Source organism: Meriones unguiculatus, chromosome X, assembly GCF_030254825.1.
Source record: "Meriones unguiculatus strain TT.TT164.6M chromosome X, Bangor_MerUng_6.1, whole genome shotgun sequence".
Classification (NCBI taxonomy): Eukaryota; Metazoa; Chordata; class Mammalia; order Rodentia; family Muridae; genus Meriones; species Meriones unguiculatus.
Window position 1 is genome coordinate 39,531,134 of NC_083369.1, and position 23,819 is coordinate 39,554,952.

Sequence of the window (23,819 nt, forward strand, 5' to 3'; positions counted from 1 at the left end):
GACTCTGCACCTAGTACCATGTCAGAAACTGGAAACAGAACAGGGAAGGAAAGCAGGCAGGCATAAAGCTTCAATCCCCTAGAGTGAAGAGCATGGGGAGATAGTAAGTTCAATAGGAACAAATGCAGCAGAAAGAGGCTGCAGCTATGAGTTACTAGAATTTTTCTAAACTAGGCATGGTGGCTCATGCCTAGAAGCCCTGAACTTGAGGCAGGGGGATCAATAGAAGTATGTTCCTGAGCAAGTGGCTTTCCAAGATATAAAAGTAAAGGGTACACCAGGATCACAGATAGCAAGAGGTAAGGTGGGGCAATGATCCAATGATACTTATTAGGCATAAGTATCTGTACCTATTTGGTGGCATTGGAGCTAAGTGGAAGAATTCCTTGGATTGGGGTATACCTTCCCTGCCAGAGGATGGATGAGTACATGATGCAGGATTGAGCAGTCAAGACAAATACCAGAGATTTGGCTTGAGCCACAGGAAGAACAGTACTGCCAGGTCCTATGATGGGGACAATTGGGAGTTGGCTTTGGGCATGTCATCCGGGAAATACCATCCAAGTGGCAATCTCTGGTTGGCAAATAGACATAGGACTTTGCAGTTCTAGAAAGTCTGGCTTAGAGCTAAAACTTCTTAAGTTCTCACATGAGTCCTGAGTCTGGAAGGGCTGGGGGTGGTGCATAAATGGGTACAGATGGAAACTCAATGAAGAACAGCATCCTGGGCCCTGGCTGGTCTTCAAGGGTCAAAAATAATGGTGCTATAGTTCACTGTGTGGTAAACACATCATGGAGACACAGAAAAGATTGGTCTTGGATAACATGCAAAACCCTCATTAAAAATGAGAATAAAAACATCACCTGGGCCAAGTAGCATAGGCTTGTTAAACCAGCAGCTGAAGCAGAAGAATCAAAAGTTCAAGGTTGCTTGTGCTATAGAGTTCAAGGCCTGCCTAGTAGCTACTGATGTGATCAATGGTATACCTACATAGCATATACAAGTCCCTGAGTTTAATTTCCAGGTTTGTCAATGGCACTGGGGGTGGGATGGGTGGTAAGCCGAGTCTAGTAATCCAAGCTATTTGGGGGGGCTAAGGCAGAAGAATAAAAAACTCAGTCTTCTTTGGCTACAAGGCAATTTTAAAGCCATCCTGGGCAACCTATCAAAACTGTCTCAAGAGCAGGAGATAACAGCTCTTGCATGGCATCTGCAAGACCTTAGGTTCAATACCCAATGGGGGAATGGAGGGAGAGACCCAAATAAACATGAATAAATTAACAAAGAATGGCTTGTGCACAGAATACACTATTCCTTAGCCTGAAAAAGGAAACAGATACATGCTGCATGGATGGCCCTAAAGGACATGATGACTGGTCAAATGAACTACTTCCAAAAGAACATTGTATGATTCTACTCACAAGAAACTTCTAGGGCAGGCAAATCCATACAGATTGAGTAGAATGAAGCTTAACCCCAGACCAAGAGCTGGGGTTAAGGAAACATGGTTTAAGCTGCAGTATGGGGAGATGAACACGTATCTCGACAAGGGTGTCAGTTTCTACATGTGCAAGTGCTTAAGGCCATTAAAGTATGCACTGGAAAATAGTAACGATGTAGCTGAGCATGGTGGTGCATGTCTGTAAACTCAGGGAGACAGAGGCAGGTGTATTCCTGTGAGTTCGAGGCCAGCCTGGTCTACAAAATGAGTCCAGGATAGCCAAGGCTACAGAGAAACCTTATCTCGAAAAATGAAAACAAACAAAATAAACAGTAAAGATGGTTTATGTGTTACAAACATATAAATTTATGCTTTACCACCATATAAAAAAGTGACAGAGAGCAGGTCTTGGCAGGGTGGAACCTAGTGCATAGAAAGGGCTGCCTCTGAGGGTTATATAGTGCCACAGGAGGGATGGTGGCCACACAGCCCTAGTTTTGTTCTGTGCAAAGCACTTCTGTTCCATACAGAGCAGGAAGCAGTCATCACCTGGAGCATACTGGAGCTTCCCTACCTTCTCAGCACACTTCAGCAGTCTGTCTTCCTTTACTGAACCCTGCTCTTGTCCAAAAAAAATCTCAGCCTGTTATCATCAGCTGCAAAAGATCTTCCTAAGGTTCACTAGCACATTCCCCAGGCCTCACACCACCCTTTCTTTCAAATAATTCCACCCATGAGAAGGAACTCACAGCCTCAGGCTCTCTCCACCAGGTATCTATTCAGGATGAAAGCTCTGGTCTACAGTCACTTCCCCTTCAGGCTAAATAAAGGCCTTCCCAGCAACCTGTCACAACTCCAGAGAGAGAAAATGATGACATCACAGAAAAACCGCTTCAGAGCTGTGCCTTTAACTGGGTGCTACAACAGATGGGACCTATTTACTCAGGAAAGCTGCTCCTGTACAAAGGTTTAAGAAACTGAGATCAAAAAGTCCAAGTAGAATGAGAAAATGATTGGCAAACCATCAGAGAGAATGCTCCAGAAGCTGGGCCAGAGAGGGTAGTGGCTAGGGTCAGAGTGAAAAGGCAGGAGAAGTGATCTGGACTTTAACCATCCAAAGCACAGACAAGCAAGCTCAGGAAGGCCCAAAGTAGTCCAGAACACTTCCTGGAAAAGTGGACTAGTCCTAAACCTTGGCATAGCAACCAGAGGGTGTTGCCTAAATGCCTCTGTTCCCATGGGCACCACCTCTAGAGTGCTGGGAAAGGGGTAGACTCCTCACTGGGTAGCCATGCTTTGAGGGTGGGAGTGACAGAATGCTTGATAAGGCAACGGCTTGGCCTAGTCCCAGACAGTTCAGACAGGAGTAGGAACATAGTTGTCAACTATTTAGCCAATATCAACACCTTCAGGAGTCACTCCAATTCCAATAGACACTTCTAACCTGTTCCCACAATCTCTCCACCCAGTCTCCACAAACAGCAGGCATAGCACACCCTTCAAAGGAAGGCTGATGAAGGAGGGTAGGGTGGGGGTGACAAGCACCTGATCAGGAACAGGCCCTTTCTTGTGCCCTGCTGGAGAGCAGCCTAGCTCCTGGCTGATCTTGCTCTAAGGAAGAGGGCATGGAACTGTCAGCAAAGCAAGCCACTGCAGAGAGGCAGGATCATATCCAGTAAGTCTTCAGGGCTGGTGGGCAGCACGAAGACCCAAGCACTATGCACTCCTTTCTCAATTGCCTTGAAGGCCCTCTCCACTGCCTTGTTCTGTGCTAGCAAGCTCTAGGTCACTGCCAAGGACAGTCTCCTCTCCCAGTCAGCATTAGTCAGAGGTCATGCTGTAAACCTTCAGGAGGGGGTTGGGCAGGGAGTGACTGGTGGCACTCTGCCACATTCTATCTGTCCTGAATGTGATGAATAGGAACCCAGAGAAGGCACCAGGAAGTCCTGCTGGTTTACCGGGCTTCCCAGACAGTTGCCAACTCCCAGGGAGACTGACAAGACAGACACTCCCCAAAAGCCATAAAGCAGAGTTGTCTTGGCTGAAGGGGAGCAAAACAGGGAAGGGCAGGGAAGAAAGAGCAGGAACTTTGAGGGCAAGTGTGAGTCTGCTCTTCTGGGACTAGAAACAAGCTCAACTTAAGGAGCGGCAGAATCATCCCCAAAGCCCCAATTAGATACAAACACCTTGTAATGTAACAACCTTTATTGACACCATGGTAAAGCACTTGACCTGCTTCACAGCCTCCTTTAGGACACATGGCAAAACAAACGGGATTCAATTGCAAGCCAGGTCACAAGTGCTTTTCTATACTTCTGGAAGTAGAAAGTACCCTGGCCAGGCAAGACAGTGACAAAATTACTCTTAATGAACAAAATTGGGCCCTTTTAGTAGGATGGCAGTATGTGTAAAGGAGCCAAAATCTATATGCTGTGGAAGAAAACTGATGAAACAGAAGGGAGTAAACACAAGAGGAACAGGTTGAGAGGTGAGGAAGCAGTGAGTATGGTTCAGGTGGAAGCCAGCTGTAGGCAGGGGGAAAAGCAAGCCTTTACTCCTCCTTCTTGTCCACGGGACCATGTACTGAGACCTAGAAAAGGAAAGAAACCCCAAAGAAATAAGTTAGCAGGGCTTGGGCCCACCCCTTGGGCCTCTAGTACAATGTTCCCAAGCACTTAGTTCCTCTCTCCTTTTGATAACAAGTACCCAGGCAAGCAAGGTTGCCATACCCTCAAGAGCATCCAAAATCTTGCCAGGGTGGATGTGACAACCTATCCTATCCACTAGGAAAGAGCCTGGACTTAATACCAGGGGAGAACTGGTAGAACCTCAGTGAGCTGAGCCCCTTTGGGGTAGGGTGGCAGTTGGAGGTGTCCACCACAGCTCTCTTTTAGTGAGAGCAAAACCAAGCCCTTTTCTAAGCACTCAACAAGCTAGCCTTTAAGTCCTAATTTACAGCCTTTTTACCACTGTGTACCTTCTGCTCTTTAAAAGTCAAATCCTTAGGGGTTGAGAGATAGCATCTGCCATAAAAGCATGAGGACCTGGGTTCAATCCCCAGAACATTAAAAAGCCATATGTAGTAGAAGATTCTTGTAATCCCAGAGCTGTCGAGGTAGATCAGATTTGCTTCAGGCAAATGAGAGATCCTGCCTCATAAAACAAAATGGATAGCTCTTGAGGAGTGATACTCTGGTGTCCACATACATGTGGGGACATGTGCATGGGTCCCAATCCCCAAGTCCTTCCCAGATAGCCTGGTATACTCTGAGGGCCTAGGCACTACCTGTAAGGCTGGACCCTTCCTCCTACCTTTGATGAAAACCATACAAATCTAAGGGTATTTACTTGGTTTTTTCCACTCACCTTCCTGACTACCTGAGCTTCCAGCTCTATTTGGAATTGTGAGGTTAGCCTGAAAACTAAGTTCAACTAGTACTTAATAGGTGAGGCACCCTTTGAAACTTTCTCCTCACTTCAAACTTTGTTAAACTCTCACCCCCATCCCACAGGAGAGGTGGAGAGAAGCAGGACACTACATTATTGAGAAAAAAAAAAAAATTTCTGAGGCAGGGTCTGAAACTTTTGCAATTCTCCAGCCTCAGCTTCCTACTGGCATTTCAGGTATGGCCACCACACCCAGCTTTCCCACGAATGTTCCTAATGAAATCCGACTCCACAGCTGGGTTGGCCTAGAGTTAAATACCCCCTCTTTACAGGGTTGACATTGAATTTAAGGTAGGAAAGGCTCAGAAGAAAGAGCCAATGTACTGACAAGGACTGCCCTTAGAGGTTCTAGCCCCATTTAGTACCCTGGGAATTATGCTGTAGGACCTATACTATAACCTGCACCTACAGATGGGGAAACACTGACCTGCAGCTTGGCATGCTCTTCCAGCAGGCGATCATATTCCTTGGTAAGGCCCTCGGACTGCTTCTGCATGGCCAGAGTCTCATTTTCAGCTTTCTCAAGTTCTAGCAACAACACAAATGAATGCAGGAAGAAATTAAAAGATTATGTAAGACCCAAGATCAAGATGGAACAAAAAGTCAGAGCACTGGTCCCCTTAGTCCCTTCAATGGATGGACATTAATGGTTCTCAGAAGGGGTGACCTTTTAAATGTCTGGCAGTGTGAGGCAATGAGCAAAGTTCCAGCATCAAGACCCCTAGTGATAGTGATGCCATACAGAGTATCATTGGCCAATGACTACAATGCTGAATGAGTCTAGACTCAATCTAGGGATGAGAAGGAAAAAGAAGGGAGAAAGGGAGGATGGATTACACAAGTTCTTCTGACTCTCCTTTTGTTCTTAGCTCTCTAAGGCATCTTGGGGCTCCCCCTGCCTGCCTGTCTTGACAGGAAACTTCTAATGGGTACTACTAAAACATACATAGCAGCTGTTAGGGCTTCTCCAAAGCCTACTCAAATCAATGAGATGTTCTAGCAGTGAATTCGCTGGGTCACATTTGGGTATAAAGATTCAGACTGCTTTGTGTTTGTTTCCACCCAACTCTTGATTTCACATGAAGTGTGCTATGAATACTTGAAACAAGGGGTAGCAACAAGCAGTGAAGTGTCTGGGTGTAACGGAAAGGCAATCCTCACTTTTCTTGGTGCCGGCCAGCTCATCTTTTAGCTTCTTCAGGTCTTTTTTCAGTCTCTTGTTTTCTTCTAACTTCACCTCAGCACTCTTAACATCCAAGATGCCTCCATCCTCAGCTGCTTCCTAAGAAAAGTGTCAAGTAACTGGGTTATTCAGAAGGGACTGAAGGTGATGCTTCAGACCACTACACTCCATAGAACTGTGATTTTTCAACCTTCCTCCAGCAATTATTTGCCATTTTGGAAATGTCCAGACAGAACTGGGCCACTGTGAGCTCTCAGGCACAGACCAGAATGGTCAGAAGGGACATCTGCTGCAAGCTCACTCACAGGCTATACATTCTGCCTACCCCAGCCCCTAGACCTACCTTCCCACCAGTAAGTTCAATGGCTGTGTGTTTACCCACCTAATATAACAAGTGACTCAACTTGCTGTCACCTGGAGCTCTCTGCCCAGATAACCTAACAAACCACTCCACTCCTCTTTCTGACTCTTGTAGCTCACTGCAGCCAAAAATCCCAAAATTTGTTCCTGTCCAGGTGCACCCCACCAATCTCCAAAACATCACTCTCCTTCCTAGCTTGTCTTACACTTTACCTCCTCTGCCAGGCCAACAAATTGGTCTCTGCTTCTTCCCTAGTACCAAGGGATCCATCAGCCCCATGTTCCTAAGGGTTGCAGCTGACAGCTAACTTCTGAAAATTAGGGTCTTCTTTGAGAGACTGAGAGTCCCAGCACAGGTCTCTGCTCCCAGAAGATTCATTCTCATCAGAAGACTGCCACTAGAACCAGCATAAGGATAAAGAGTAACAATACCCTCTTCCTGTACCATGTCCTCATGAGCTAACAGAAGGCACCAGACTCACCATGGATCCTTCTAACAGGCACTCTCTCCCAACTAAAAGCTTGTCAGGCAACAGCATTCTCACACAGGTCCTAGCCTAACAGTAACTACTATGGACCCTTAGAAATGTGGCCTTTGTACTGTGGTTCTGGGCATCCCACTCAGGTTGTGAAGGCAGACTCACCTTCTTTAGCTGGTCATTTTCCTCCATGTATTTCTTGGCCGCTTCGCTGGCACTTTCTGCCTGCTTTTTAAAGGCTTCATTGGAGGCCAGCAGTGTGGCCTGCTGGGAGATGAGAGTCACCAGGCGTCTAAGCAGGCTGTAATTGTTTACAAAAAGGGAGAAGTGAGAAGCACGAGAGCAAAGGGCCTGGCAGGAACTCTTCTTGGCTGCTACCTGAACAGTCTGCCTCCAGAACGGACCTGGCAACACAAAGTGGGGCCCAGGAAGTGGCCTCTGCTACCTCCCCAAACAGCTACATCAGGCTCTGGAAGTATCTCAAGGAGGGATCAGAAACAGGAGCACACCCAAGGCACAGCCCAGTATATAGCAAAAGGTCTTGGAATGCCAACACTTTTCAGGCAAGGGTCTAGATGTGCTAGACAAGCCTCAGCACTGTTTTCCTCCCTGCGAGGCCAGGCTTGCCTCCCTAGGAGAACAATGTCAGATAATAAATTTGGGTACTTCCAACTTGCCAAGAGAATTCCTCATAGCTACTTCATGAGGTAGTTGCTACTGCTACTCTCATTTGACAGAAAACTGAAGTTTAGCAGGGTGAAGCAATGTGTCTAGTTCATGAGGGTGAAACATTCTAAGGTAAAGAAATGTCTAAGAGCCAGAAATGTGCATAGCTAGGATTCCAGCACCAATCTACTACACTCCAAAACCTACATTGGAAAACATACTCTCTCAGCTTCCAGGTCCTAACATGAGTAGAAAAACTCCCTTCCTCCAAATCCCCTCCCCAAACACATCTTACAACCAGCTGGCACACTGTATCTGTTATATAACAGCACTTAAGCTGAGGTTGTCTTCCATTACTTGGGGCAGAGAAAGAAGAATCAAGACACAAGTGCTGTTTGCCTGTCTCAAATAGCTATAAACAGGTAGCAGGTAGGGATAAGCACTGGTCCCTGAACAGTAAGACTGGATGGGCAGAGAGAGAGGACAGAAGGACTTGCTGCAGCCTTGCTTGAGAAAGGCGCTGCTCAGGCAGCCAGGAAAGGGGAGTATTTTCCCACATGCCTCAGAAAATCTAGCCACAGCAATTGGAGTCAGGCAAAGTGCATGCAGAGGCCTGGGGGGGAAAGGAAGAAAACATGCCTAATGCCTGCTCCAGGGAACTTCAACAAAAGTGCTTGCTCAGAAGAGTAACAGCAGCCTTGGTGGCGTGCTCCAAGGATGGTCTCTCTGGTCCATCATGCACTGGCAGACGCTTGTCATCCCCACCTCCAGCCTGGGCAGGCAAGGAAACCAGAAGCGCAGAGACTACGAACTCTTTCAACCTTAGCCCAGGCTCTGCAGAGTTCTAGCAGAACCCTTTTGGGGAATGCACATGTGGAATAGAGGGGCTCTATGGGTCCTGCTTTTGGGAGAAGCTCCCAGGGGTCCCTGGTGGCACAAGGAGAACCAGGCTGTTGATTCCTGGCATGAGAGGAGAGTTTCCAGTGACATGTGCTCTCTAAAATTAGCAGCTCAGACCTCGTGGCCTAGAGCTCAGGTTTCCCTGCCTCAGCCCCAAGCTGCCCACCAGTCTGGCCCCCACTGAGCTAGAGCCCTGAAAGTAGAAGAAGCTACCAAGCACCCAAGCAGCCAGCAAGAAGTCATGGGCTTGACTCACAGTGGCCACAAATCAGAGAAGCCAGAAAGAAAGGCGAGTGTGACTAGCCCCAACTCCCAGCACAGAACCTTCCTGGTTCCTGAACAGGTCCTTGTCAAGTTTAAGAGGGCCTTCCCTGGTTAGAAATGAGGGAAGGGGCATGTATGTTACCTGGTGGTAAAGATGGGACCCCTGGGCACTGCTGGGTCCTAATAAAGATGAGTAAAACCAAGGGTTGCCACCTCTACCTGGCCAGGCAAATGGCTGCTACGGAGCATCCACAACTGTCACCTCAGTTACCAAGGGAGGCAAGCCAGCTGGTAGATGACTGCCACAACCAGAAAGGTAGTGCTGCCAGGAACAAGTCTTAGTGCAACAGCTCTCTTCAGTGCTATCCTAGGCCTTCCTCAGATATTGCAAATCAGGATTTCCTATATAGTCCAGGATAGCCACAGAATGCAGCATCCACAGAATCCAAGCACAAGACTCTGGATAGTGTCTGTTCACAATTTTGGCCTTTGGTTTTCAGCCATTAACAAGAGAATCATACTGGCCCTGATTTTTCTTCCTCTGGCCAACTGTCATGGACATTTTCCCCACCTCCCTTCCAGGGCACCCTAAGTTGGCCTCTAAAGGCAAACATTCTAATTGCACACAGATACAAACACACAGACACACAGTTCTTTCACACCACCTGTGTTAGAGCTATGAATCTAATCCATCCAAGGCTGATTATGGGTCATTTTCCCTAGTATACTTCATCTCATGCCCTTGCCCACAACTTCTACTCATCAACTTTATTGCCATTTCCACTTAAGCCTATATTCTTTCCTTCCCACTTGTCCCTGCTCCCTAACTGCCTCATCTTTCAACCACTCAAGTTTTCTGTAACATATGCTGCCACTGAAAGGTCAATTTTAAGAGGTCTCCCACCTGAGAATCTTCCTCAGCTGTTGACTGTCTACTCTATACTTTCTTCCAGCTAGTTTTATCCCCTAAAGGGTTTATCTGCCAACAGACTCATAGCTCAACTCCCTATTAAACATCAGCTTCTGATGTTACACAAACACTCCAAAGACAGCCTGCCAAGATGGGTCCTTCCCTTACTCTATCAGAACAAGTTACCAAGTGTATCGCTGCTGCAGTGACAAGTATGAAAGCTATCTTGGACTCTGGCATCCTTGACCCTTACCCCAAGTCACTATCAGTGCTTTCCTTGCCTCTACAGAGGATAACCCCTAATTCATTTCATGGTCAATGCCTGGTGCTTCCTCCCTACTGACATCTGTACAACGTTCCCATCCACCCCAAAGCTGACAAATTTGACTGGTTGCTCCTCTGGTTGAGCCACTGTGTGGGAATAATGCCAAGCCCTCACCATCCCTAGAACATGTCTAGTTCTACATATCAGACACTATGCCCTTCCTAGCCAGCTCAACCATCACCACCCTCAGGAAAGCCTTTCCTGTTGGGGAGGTACCCTATAGTGCTCCCACAGCAGTCTCCGAAGTACATTACAGGCTCTTATACTTACTTTCTCAGGATATTCAGTCATCTGGTTGCCCTTATCAGGCTACAAATACCTTTAGGCTGGCCCTATACATGTCATTTCTACTCCCTCCCCCAGAGTAGGTACAATGAAAAGAAGCCTTCTAGGTGACCTAATTTCACTCCTGAGACAGGGAACACTCCCTGACAGGTGAAGGGGTGTGTTTGAGGCTACTTGTCAGGTCCAAACCTGTCCCCCTTTTCTTGCTAAACCCATGTCTACCTGGAAGCCTGGCATAGGGGTGGGGGTGAGGGTGCAATAAGTTGATATAGCAATCACCACTCTATATAACAACAGAGGAGGCAGAAGACAGCAGCAGGAAGGTGCTGGCTCAGACTCTGTATCAGCGAGCAAGCTGGGTTTCTGGCTGGAGTGGCAGCTGAAAAGCTACATGGGAAACTCAATCCACTACCTCAAGCTGGGGAAGAGACCCAAGCTCTGGCCTCCACCCCAAATCTTAGGGCCTTGGCAAGACAGATTAGGCCCTTCCTAGTGGGCTGGCCAGCATTTGCCAGTCCAACGAGCCAGCCTTCTGGAACATTTTACTGCTCTCTTACACTGAGCTACCCATCCATATCCCACTTGATAGTCATCTCTCAGGCACTCTTTATGTTCTTTATGGCATTTTCCAGGCCCCTAAAACTGAGTGTAGCTTATGGTAAACAGCGACAAGCTTCAAAATTGTCATACTCTGATCAAAAAAACACATTAGCCTACACAAATCAGAAATAACCACTTCATGACCTCTATTCCTGTTGTGTTACCTATCATGAGTTACTCTCTGTTTTACCTCCTGAAAACTGTTACCCAGATTTACTGCTTATACCTATTCATTTAATGAGCCGGGGTGGTGGTGGTGTACACCTTTGATCCAAGCACTCAAAAGGTAGAGTCAGAGCTGGGTGTGGTGGTGCATGCCTATAATCCCAGCACTTGGAAGACAGAGGCTGGTGGATCTCTGAGAATCTGAGGCCAGCCTGGTCTGCAAGCCAAGTCCAAGACAGCCAAGGTTATACAGAGAAACCCTGTCTTGGACAAAAACAAAAGAAAAAAGAAAAAGGCAGAGGCAAGCAGATCTCTGTGAGTTCAAAGCCAGCCTAGTCTACAGGGTGAGTTCCAGAACACCCAAGGTTACACAGAGAAACCCATCTTGAAATACAAAGAAACAAGAATCAAAAACAAAGCAAAGCAAAGCATAGATGAAAACCTAAGAGCCAAAGAAAGTTCCTAAAGGTCTTGGGTAGTCACTGACACAACAGCTCAGGGTTCAAATGAACTGAATCCAAGCTCAGACATGAAACCCACAGAACAAAAGTTAACAGAATACAGATGTGTCCTTGGCAGACAAATACCTAAACTCAACTTGGTATTCCTAGTAAAATGTTCTTGGATGCTAATCGGAGCTATCATACTTTTATTAAAGGCTGAGTAAACAAGAGAAAGCAGGAGAAACTGAATCTCTCTCTCTCTCTATCGCCTCTAAGAAACAGGCCAAGGACAACAAGTAGAGAGACAAGGCTCACAGGCAATTTTCACCTATCTGCCCCAGTGAGAATACAGGAGAAAAAAAACATGAACAGGATGAGGAAGAATGAGTAAGTCCGAACTGAAAGATCCCATGATGTGGCCCAGAACAGCCTCAGCTGAGAAGCCACCCCTGTAGACTTAAGTTGTATACACAACCCCTTCTAAGTTTCTGCCCCATGCCAAGTAGGACACTGGTGTCACAGTGCCACCTGCTGACTTTATGCTGTCACAGTCTAGGAAAGTCTTATACTGTGGCCATCCCTCTCTGCGAATATGCCTCAACTATTGGAAGAAAAGATGAGGTGGATACTCTGGCAAGGAACCACAACCAGCAGATGGCCAGGCAATGCTTCAGGTGATATAAAGTGGTAGTATCCAGGCTTCCACTGCCCCAGACCTCTCAACCTCAAGCACCATCAGTCATTAAAATAAGGAAGAGATAGAGGGTCAAGCCAGGTATGCTCAAGAAAAGGGGTTATGCATAACACTCAAGGCTCTCCAAAGAGACTTACATGGCTGACTCATGACAGAGAGTAGAACAGAGACTCCTTGGGATAACATCATCAAGGATCTATGTCAAGTCTCTATGCCCAAGGTGACATGTCAGAAAGCTCTTCACCAGGGCACAGTAGACAAACTAGATAGATAGAACAAGGCTAGCGGTAGAACAGTTGACACAAAAGGGTAACAGTGACTGCTGTGGTAGTGGTCCAAAAGGGTGAGAAAGAGAGCCTTAAAGAAGAGAAATACCCACAGGTTATACCTTGGGTATAGTTTCAGATTTGAAGAGGAGAGTTTTGGAGGATACTGAGAAAGAATATAAAAGTCTGTTAATACTACTTAAGATGGTGACAATGGCAAGTATATAATTAGGTATTTTCCCCAAGAGGTAGGAAAGTTGCCCAAGTCTTATAAAGGTGGCAGAAGCAGGCTAACCTCATGTGTTCTGACTTTAGCCTAGCAGAAACCATACCATCCTCCATGGGTAAGTGTACCCAACTCTCTCTTACCACTCACACTCCATCTTCCCTGTCCTTTGCCATTCCTAAACCTCTTCCTCTTTCTGCAATACACTCAGTCCTGATTGTCTGTGTCCAATCCAGCTCGTCTGCCCTGTCCTCTCAGGCACCCCCCCAACAAGTGTGCTCTGCTACCCCTATATATGGCCTACTCCCTCAGAAGCCTTCTAATGAAGCTGTCCACAGAGCTCCTCCCCTCCCCACACCCCCTTGTTTTGGTTTCGGTTTTTCAAGACAAAATTTCTCTATGGAAAACAGCCCTGGCTGTCTTGGAACTAGCTCTGTAGACCAGGCTGGCCTTGAGCTCAGTGATCTGCCTGTCTCTGTCTCCCAAGTGCTGGAATCAAAGGCAGCAAGTTCTAGCATAGCTGGGGCTATACAAGGAAACTCTGTCTCAAAAAAGAAAAACAAAAACAAAAGCCACACTGCAAGGAATCTGGTACCTGAACCATGTCAGGCATGGGCTCTGGGTATGGCAGTCTCTCCTGAGTGTCCTCTATTTACAAAGGCCCACCTAATTATAAAGAGTTGTTAAGGTCCCTCCTGGTTTCAGCTAGAACCCAAACAAAACACACTAGACTCAAAAACACATACAAACACACACACACACACACACACACACACACACACACACACACACACAGGACATCATGTGGCTGGTCAATGTCCTAGATAAGCCCTTGTTTAACAAATGAGAAGACTGGGGGATTAGAGAGGAAGGCTGGTTATTTAAAGCCACACAACTGCTGGGAGAGAAGCATGGGTATGAGAACACAAGTGCCCTGACCTCTCATTCCTGTGAGAAGGTGTCTGCTGTTCAGCTTTGCTTCCACAGAACATGAGTGTCTCTCTGCCCTGACTCAAATATGATACACTAAGAGCAATTCAGTGTGTTATCTCCCTTTCTGTTATTTATTACCTTTCTGTGGAACAACCCAGCGGTGTCCTATGCACAACAATGCTCCAAGGTTTGCTAGAAGTCCTACAAAAAATTCTCATAACACAATCAAATTTAACATAGTAAAGAGACATTACTTTTGATAGTCCACACAGGAATGCGAAACATACCTATTACCCGCTAAGAATATGTAAGAGGAGTTTAGGAGATGGCTTAATGTTCAAAATCCTTGCAAGTATTTGGACATAAGTTTAGATTCCTAATACCAATGATAGCACATGCCTATTACCACAGTGCAGAGGTGGGAGAAGAGGGGTAAAAGCAGATCTCTAAAGTTTTCTGGTTACCCAGACTAGATGACACAGTGAGTTCCAGGTTCAGTGAAGAGACTCAACACACCCCCCTCAAAAAAAGGCGGAGCAAGAGGAAGATACTAACACTGACCTCTGGCCTCCAAAATTACACATACACACATGCACACAAACATGTACACATCATATGCAAATATATATGTAAGAGCTAGGCATGATGGTGTCCATCTATATAAAATTCCAGTACTTGGAAAACTGAGGCAGGATGGCAAACATGAGGTCCTGTCTCAAAAACAATAGCAAAGGGGTAGTATTTGCTTTTCAGCCCAGAACTCAGGAGGCAGAAGCAGGTAAATCTCTATGAGTTTATACATAGTCTGATCTACACAGAGTTCCAGGACAACCAGAGCTACATAGTAAAATCTTATCTCTTTAAAAAAAAAAAAAAAAAAAAAAAAGGACCTAAGTTTGGAGGGACTTATATACAAGAGGACATGTAGAACAAAAACAAAGGTGTAAAAGGTATTAGCCAAATTTATTTATTAATTAGGGCCAACCAACAGCATTTGTTGACAGATTCAAGAACATACTTATAAAAGAAAGTAGAAAGACTACTGGAAGTCTGAAGCTAGTATGTCTGTGCTAGACTCTTAGTTCAAAGAAACAAACAATCTGAAGTTTACAAGCATCTCTCATGTTATTGTAGGTCTTTCTATGAATAAGACCAAAAACAGGAGGTTGATATTTCTGTGCTTTTTTTTTTTTTTAAATGATGCCAAGAGCTTTGCTTATGGTAGGGTATAACTCTAAACATATCCAAGTATGAAATTTCTGGGTTTGCTTTTTCTCCCAATCTCTCTCTCTCTCATGTGTGTATATGTATGTGTGTGTGCACGTGCACGCGTGTATAACTATGCCCATGAACTTTGGTTAAGTCCAAGGAACAACATCTGATGTCCTGCTCTATCATTCTATCATGTCTCCCATTGAGACAGTGTCTCTCAATGAACCTGGAGCTTGGCTGGCAGACAGCAAAAATCTTTGGGCAGACAGCTCGAAAGATCCTCCTGTCTGTTAGCTCACAGCACTGGAGTTATAGGCCCATCTAATTTATATGTTTTCTACATAACTGCTAATGATTTGAATTCAGGTCCTCATGCTTAAAAACAGAGAATTTTTATGTACTTCCTGGTGTGACATTTCTTCCACAGTTTGAAGACTTAAGATTCTTGTTTATACCTGTCTGTGACTGAGTATAATAATTCTATAACTAAAAAAATTAAAAGAATGGTTATTTTTACAGTTTTCTGGGTAACACATAAGTTTTGCAGATATATGGAATAAACAAGAACAAATTTCTGTGACTAAAATCACACAGAAACAAAAATTCTAGATGGGTAGTGGTAGTGGTGTACATCTTTAATCCTAGCACTCAGGAGGCAGAGGCAAGCAACTCTGAGTTCAAAGCCAGCTTGGTCTACAGAGAAAGTTCCAGGAGAGTCAAGGCTACAAAGAAAAACCCTGCCTCAAAAAAACCAGAAAATTTCGCTGTATTAGGACAGGCTGATAGGAGAGGGCTACAGTGAGTTCAAGGGCAGTCTAGAATACAATGAGATACTGTCCACACCCTGCCCTACCACGAGAGAGAGAAGAGAGAGAGAGAGAGAGAGAGAGAGAGAGAGAGAGAGAGAAAAGAAACTTATTCCAGCTGAGTGTAATGGCATATACTTATAGTCCCCAGCTACTCAAGCGGTTAAGACAGGAAGACTGCTTGAGACCAAGAACTTGGGGTTAGCTTGGGCAAGAAAATGAAATTATCTCAATAAATAAAGATTAAAGTTCCTTAAGGGCTACAGCCACTATCATAAATCTGACCCTTAGACCATGGATGCAAATTTCCAGTAAAATTCTAGAAACTATTAAATAAATGTGAACAACTGGTAAAACTACACTGATCCCTTCAAATTGCTACAATATTTTTACAAGATGTAGCACAAGATCTACTTTGTGACTGAATGCAGCCACAGGAGGGTGCTATTGGCAGAGCAAGACAGCTGGCACGTAGCTCATGGAGAAGACGTGTGGCTGATTAAGCAATCTGAGCAAGAAGTTAAATCAGCAGTTGTCTTGCCTCATATGCTTGTCAAAGGTCAAAGGAAGAGGAGTAAACAGTAGTTGTCAACATACCAGATATAGGGTTAGGACCATATGAGCACATTCCGTGGTGCTCCCAAACCAGACTCTGGTATTCCATTCCAAGTATCACTCTGGGAATACTGTATGATATGAGATGTACGTGTGCCTGCATGTGCATGTGTTTTGTTTTTTAAGACAGGTTTTCTTGGTGTAGTTTCTGGACTCGCTTTGTAAACTAGGCTGGCCTCAAACTCTCAGTGATCCACTCTTCTCTGCCTCCCAGAGTGCTGTGATTATAGGCATAAGCCATCACTCCCAGCTTGAGATCTACTTTTATCTGAAGGTACCCATTAATATCAGAAAGAATTGCAAAATACTTTTGTATACTGATTATGGTATTGCCTGATGGTCTGAATCTGTCAAAAATTTAAAGATGGTCCCAGTGTTAGATCACTTGTGTAGAATGCACGAGTCCTTGGGTTTCATCCTCAGCACAAGGAAAAAACAAAACAACAAAATACAGAACTGTGTGCTCACAACTGAGGATTTCATTACATATTCATGCACTAACACTTTGTTCAACAATACACCCATATGACAGGGATCTTATGAGATTATAACGTAGCTTTTGCCTATAGTAAATACACACTGAAACAGAAAACTGCACGTTATAACTTAAAAATTCACAATGAAAGGCTTGGCAGAAGTTTTTACAGATCTCAATAAGCTACTTAAAAACAAACAAAAAAACAAAAAAACTATAGGGCTGGAGGTAAAAGGCAAGTAGAATACTTGCCTAGTATGCAACAGACTCTGGGTTCAGTCCTCAGCACTGAAAATAAAATAGGTTGAAAACACTGACCTCAACTTCCCAAAATGTTTCTTAAAACAGGAACACTTCAAGACTTAAAGTAGATCCTTGAGAAGATAACTGAGATCAAAGGAGATAACAACGCCACATGTGTTATTGCCCTTGAAAATCTTATAGTGAGACAAAATGTAAAGGTGGAAAACGGCAATTCTGATGATTCTGACCTTACACAGCCCTGGGCTGGTTTTGCTTGTATCCTAGTTTTAACAAAAACTTTAAAATGTAAAAAATAAAAGTAAAAAGTTAACCTTATTGAATAACAATTGAAATATTTTCGTGCAACCATCTAATGGGATGTGTTTATACTGTGATTACAAAAGTCGAAAAGTAAAATTTAAAAGAAAAGCAGTCTCCATGTGCAGTATTTATAAAGCTTATAGTACGGTATTCCTTCACTTTCACTTCTCAGCCCCTCCTGCCACCAGAGCAATGGTCTGTATTACAAGACTGATCCCAAAATTTGCTATGTGGCCAAGGATGGCCTTGAACATCTGTTTACATCCACCCCCTGACTGGTCAGATCGCAAATGTGCACAGCCACTTTATGTGGTGCTTGGGCTCAAACCCCAGGGTTTTATGTGTACTAGGTGAGCACCCCAGTAATATACTCATGCCCCATAAAGATACACTGATTCTTAGTTTTGTATAGCTTTACCTTTCATTATTATTATTTGTTTTTGTTTTTGTTTTTCAAGACAGGGTTTCTCTGTGTAGCCCTAGCTGCCCTAGACCCACTTTGTAGATTAGGCTGGCCTCGAACACAGAGATCTGCTTGCCTCTACCTCCCGAGTATTTGTATTAAAAACATACACCACCACTGCCGGCTTCATTAACTTCTTAATTTATGAGTGTTCTTCCTGCTTATAAGTATGTGTTCCATGTGCATACCTGGTACCCACAGAGGTGAAATGGGGTTATCAGGATGGAGAGAGGGCTTAGTGCTTAGTGCCTGTTCTTCCAGAGGACCTGGGTTTAATTCCCAGTATCCACACAATAGCTTACAACTGTCTATTACCAGGCACGCATGTACTATACAAACATACATGCAGACATGACATCCATGCACATTAAACGAAGTCAGGCGTGGTAGCGTACACCTTTAATCCCAGCACTTAAGAAGCAAGTGAGTTCCAGGCCAGCCTATTCCACAAAATAGTTCCAGGATAACCAGCACTACATAGTGAGATGCTCTTGGGGGTAGGGAAAAAGAAGAGGGTGTCAGATTCCCTAGAACTGATATTAAGGATGGATGTAAACCACTGGATTAGGAATTGAACTTCCTGGATCTTCTGCAAAAACAAGTGCTTTTAACTGCTCTGCACTTTGTTTTTTTTGGAGTTTTTGTTTGCTTGCTTTTGTTTTTTTTTTAATTTTTATATGAATTACAGTTTATTTACTTTGTATCCCAGCTGTAGCCCCCTCCCTCGTTCCCTCCCAATCCCACCCTCCCTCCCTTGTGTCCTCCCTGCCCCTCTCCAAATCCACTGATAGGGGAGGTCCTCCTCCCTTTTCATCTGACCCTAACTTATCAGATCTCATCAGGACTGGCTGCAATGTCCTCTTCTGTGGCCTAGCAAGGCTATTTCCCCCTCAGGGGGAGGTAGTCAAAGATCCAGCCACAGAGTTCACATCAGAACCAGTCCCTGTTCCCATTACTAGGGAACTCACTTGGATACTGAGCTGCCATGTACTAAGACATATAATATAAGATAAACCTACACAAATCTGTATACCTAAAGAAACCAAGCAAGAAGGAGGACCCTGTGTAGGACAATCAATCCTCACTCAAAAAGACAAACAGGATGGACATTGTTTTTGTTTTTAATGCTTAGGACTTAACTAAGCCACAGGTTCCGTCCCTACTGATGAGCTTTTGCCACTAATTCAACTAAGCTGTAACAAGTCCCACTCCCTAAGTCTGTGTTCCTACTTAACTCAGTCTTCCTTGGCACATTTATAAATGTCTTCCCATTAAAAATTCAAGTTTTAGCATTCCAGCCAGCCTATCAGGAAGGCCATCTAGACAGTTAGGATGCTGAAAGGTCATTCCTTTACTTGCTATTTCTGTCAGTGTCTACTTCTTGCCATATCTGGTCACTACAACCTTATATGCACAAAATAGGCCAAGGGTAAAAAAAGCCTCATGTATGTGGTCTCTACTTAAAAGTCACTGATCTGCATTGTAGGAACTCATGTAAACTAGACTGCACTTAAGTATACTGGTTAGACCAGCACTCTGCATACACTTTAGCACTGGGTCTATGAGAACATTCAGCCTGTAAACACTACTGAGAATCTTATGCTTAATCTATAGAAGAGAGGAATAAGACTTAGAGAAGTCACCAGGTATGGTGGCGCACACTTCCCGACACTCAGGGAGGCAGAAGCAGGTGGATTGCTGTGAGTACAGGGCCAGCCTGGTCTACAAAGCGATTCCAGGACAGCAAAGGCTACACAGAGAAACCTGTCTCAAAAAAACAAAAACAAACAAACTCTCCAGTAATTCATATCCCTTCTCAAAAGCAAACAAACTTTCCTAAAACATGACTTCACATCTACCTTAAATCTTCTTCCCATTCTAGTTATCGTCCATCCACCCTTTCTACTTGGCAGTTGGGAAGTAGGCATGTTTGTTGTCTTCCAACATTCATCCCATTCTGCAATTCCTCAAGGATCAGTAGCAATTCTATCTCTAACTGATCTTAGTTTCTGGATATAATTTCATCATGTCTAAATGAACTTAAATTGTTTGAAGAAGCTTGGCATTCTGGTAGGGCCTTATATGGAGTCTTCCAACTCCTTATTTAACATAACCATGTAAAGCCTGCTTTCCATCCAGTTCTTCTCATTTCCCCATCCAGAATTAACAGTAGGTTTTTCACTCTCTATACTACGGGCTTGTGTGTGTGTGTGTGTGTGTGTGTGTGTGTACACATTAGGAATGTAACCTAGGGCCTTGCACACACTAAGCATTCTGCTACTTAGCTACACTGCCTAGCCCCATTCCCACCATTTTTTAAAAATTCTACGGTATGTGTCAACTTCGCCCAGCATTCTCATTTCCTCACTCTCCTAAATTTGAAGATGCTAAGCTTGAAGGTTATCAAACATACTTCTTTAAGCCAAGTAAGCTGACATGTACCTAATACTCTCAGCTATTCAGGAGGCTGAAGTGGAGGAATAACTCTGAAAACGAGCCCAGGCAATGTGGTGATATCCCATATCAAATTTTAAAGTAAAGGGGTCTAGAGAGAGATGGCTCAGTGGTTAGGAGTACTTGTTGCTCTTACAGAAGATATGGATAAAATTCTTAGCACCTATACAGTGTCTCACAACCTTCCATAACCCTAGTACCAGAGCATCTAATCAGAGGCACGCATGTGGTACACATACATGCATGCATGCAAACATTCATATACATAAACTAAAAATAAATCTAAAAATAACATTTTTAAGTAAAGCAAAGGATATAGCTCAGTAGTACAATGAGTGCCTAGTATGGAAGAGTCCCTGAGTTCAAGGCTCAGTACCACAAAAATATTTATTTTACAATCACATGCACATAAAAAACATATATAAGCTGGGCTCAGTGGCACATGCCATAAGTCCATCACTCAAGCAGGTGGATATCTGTGAGTTCGAGGCCAGCCTGGTCTAAAAAGTCCAGGACAGCTAAGGCAACACAGAGAAAACCTGTCTTGAAAATATATATAATATTAAAATCAAAAATATATATAATCTTAAAATTGTCTTACGAGTTGAAAAAAATGTAGTACTAGAGCATAACGTGCTTTACATTTGTGGAGTCCTGTTGGAGTGATATGTGCACTGTGTAAAGACTGTCTTTGTATTATTCAAATGTTGATTTTTATACCAGCAGAGACCTGAGTATAAGAGGGACTTTATATTGTTATTCCTATGGCTGCATCATCTTTTGTACACACCCCCTCTAACACCTTTTGATTGGTTTAATGAAGAGCTAAACAGCCAATAGCAAAGGCAGGAAAGGGAGGTAGGACTTCCAGGGAGATAAAACTTTAGAAAAGAATCAGTACACTAAAATACTGAAACAAAGGTCAGTGGACACATATACCCTTACTTGCCTTCACATTTCAGTCTCAATTTGGATCCAGAAAATCCAAGAGCATATGAAGGGCTGTTTTCTGGGAGGCTAAAATGTAGATAGGTAGTCATGCTAATACATAGTAAAGCATGACATGCCAGGTGATTAAGAGGGTAAAAAAAAAATCCCTTAAACACTAAATCTTGAGTCTTTTGGCCCAAAGCTAGGTGGGAATCACTATCTGCAAACCTAACATGAAAATCCACATAGTCACATGGTATCACTGTCTGAATAGCCTCCAAAATTCATATGTTGAGTTTAATCTCCATTCTGGTGATACTAAGCAGTACTGCCTATTTGGAAATTATTAAGCTTTGAGGGCTCTATCCTCATAAATGGATCAGTGTCTTATAAAAGTCCACAGGAAACTAGCTTGGGCTTTTTATGTCGTTACCATGTGAGAACAGTGTTCTTCCTCTCCAGAGAATGCAACATTTCAGAAACTTAAAGCAGTCCTCATTAGACACCAAGCCTGGCCATGCCAGCCTCTGAAAGAGTGAAAAATGCACTTCTCATTACAACAGAACAAATGGACTAAGACACTTGGACCTGAACCACAGAGCAACCAACATTTTAGGTTTGTTTTTGTTCTGTTTGAACAATGCAAGGGAACAAACCCAGGGTCTTGCACATATCACACAAATGCTTTACTACTGGGCTTTATTCCCAGCTTATTATTGATACCTTTTTATTACCTTCACCTGTCCTAGTCTAAGCATTTGTCTGGTCTGTCTACTTCCCTGCCAGTCCCTTGGATTAAAGCCTAAAGGTGAGCCGGGAATGGTAGCACACACCTTTAATCCCAGAGCTGGTGAGGCAGAGGTAGGTGGATCTCTGAGTTTGAGGCCAACCTGGTCTAGAATAGCCAGGGCTACACAGAGAATCCCTGTCTTAAAAAAACCAAAAGGGGGGAGGGCAAACAAAATAAAACAAACAAACAAAGTCCATTGATAAAACTGGAGGCAGAAAACAGGGCTCTAAGATCTAATAGGCATTTTGTATGTACTCATCTGATCTTATCCAATTAGCTACCCTTGCAGCCTTGGTCAAGGCTCTCCATCTTGCAAGAAATGATCAGAAATATTCAAGGCACCACAGATCACATCATGCTCTGAATACAAATTTACGCTAGGGAGGGTCCTGAGGACAAGGACAGTCTCAAACCCATCATGCTACTTCTGCCCATTCTACCCAACCCAGTACTTCATATATAAAAGGCCCCAAACTAGTTAGACCCTTATAAGATGGGCTTCAAAGATTCTTTCCTAGAGGGAAAGCTTTGTCACTTCCTTCAGTCTGCAAGCAGGAGGAAGAGCACATGATGGTAATTCATTTGACCTACCACAAAATGTGGTAAGATAGGTCTTCTGCCAGATATGCTAGCACACAGCTTTAATCTCATCATTTGGGAGGCAAAGGCAGGTAGATCTTAATAAATTTAAGGCCAGCCTTGTTTACATACCGAGTCCCAGTTGAGCCAGTGACACATGCACAATGAGACCCTCTCTCAAAAAGGGTAAGGTCCAGGGTCAGATGAAAGGGGAAGAGGTCCTCCCTTATCAGTGGACTTAGAAAGGGGCAGGGAGGAGATGAGGGAGGGAGGGTGGGATTGGGAGGGAATGAGGGAGTGGGATACAAAGTTAATTAAAAAAATTTTTAAAAAGGGTAAGGTCTGCTGGAATTTGTTCTACCCCCTCCCAATCTCCATGTTGCCTCTGGAGGTCAGGGGCAATTGTGCAGTTTATCAAACACAAACGGGGTCTTTGGGCCCAAGACACACAGAGAAGAAATTGAAGCCACAGAAGAAGGCCAAACTCACAACTCTATACCCTTGGCTAGCCCAAGGCTTCCTCCATAAGCCCCTGGCTCCTCCTTACTCACAAGGACAGCAGCAAGGAAAATCCAGCAATATAGAGATTCCTTTGAGCACGGAAAAGCTTCATGTGAAAGTGCTCCATGGCACCTGGATTGTTCTGGAGGTTGACCTTTTCTGTCACATCATCATATTTCCGGATCTCACGTACAGCATCTATGGTAGAGCAGAGATGGCCATTTAGGTATCACTTTGAAAAGAAAAACAGGTAGCAAGATGAGCCAGACTCCTTTTCTTCAAATCTATCTTTCTCTATTGTACTAATTCCTCAAACACCCTTTATGGGAAGCTTTACCAAAAGTCCCCACAACCTTCTCCTCTTAACTGTTTACACACCAAGCACCAGCCTACTCTAGTTACATGATGAGCTTGTACTACGCTTCAAGATACTATTCAAGGTTGACGCATTGCTGGCATTGGAGATAGGTTCTCTTTCTATGATACTCCCAACCTCAGTTTGTTGTTTTCTCTCAAGTTAGGCTGCCAGCCACTCAACTGATAAGTTGGGGGTCCTGCTGGTACAATGCTCACAAGACCTGTCCAGGAGGCATGGGCTACAATGAGCATTATTATGTTTTACTTAATTAAACATAACTTCATGAGCTGAAGAGATGGCTCTGTGGGTAAAGGTACTTTCCATCAAGCCTGACCACCTGAGGTCAATCCCCAGGACCAATATGGTAGGATAGAACCAACTCTTTTACTAGTTGTCCTCTGACCTCTTCATGTACACTGTGGCATACATGTGTCCCCTATCCCCAATAAACTGTAATTAAAGTTTCAATGCCAGCCTGGTCTAC

General features: G+C 44.2%; 1 protein-coding gene across 3 annotated transcripts in view; it reads right to left on the minus strand.

Annotated features, from left to right (window-relative positions):
• Window positions 1–3,629: 3,629 nt before the first annotated feature.
• Window positions 3,630–23,819, minus strand: part of Bcap31 (B cell receptor associated protein 31) — a 28,142-nt gene continuing 7,952 nt past the window's right edge. For all 3 annotated transcript variants that reach the window (XM_021656364.2, XM_021656363.2, XM_060375251.1), the window contains exons 4-8: window positions 23,028–23,175; window positions 7,077–7,212; window positions 6,051–6,171; window positions 5,317–5,417; window positions 3,630–4,032 (exon numbers count right to left, since the gene is read on the minus strand). In XM_021656364.2, coding sequence (XP_021512039.1) covers window positions 3,994–4,032; window positions 5,317–5,417; window positions 6,051–6,171; window positions 7,077–7,212; window positions 23,028–23,175 — 545 coding nt within the window. In that variant the 3' untranslated portion in view covers window positions 3,630–3,993. The remainder of the gene's footprint in view (window positions 4,033–5,316; window positions 5,418–6,050; window positions 6,172–7,076; window positions 7,213–23,027; window positions 23,176–23,819) is intronic.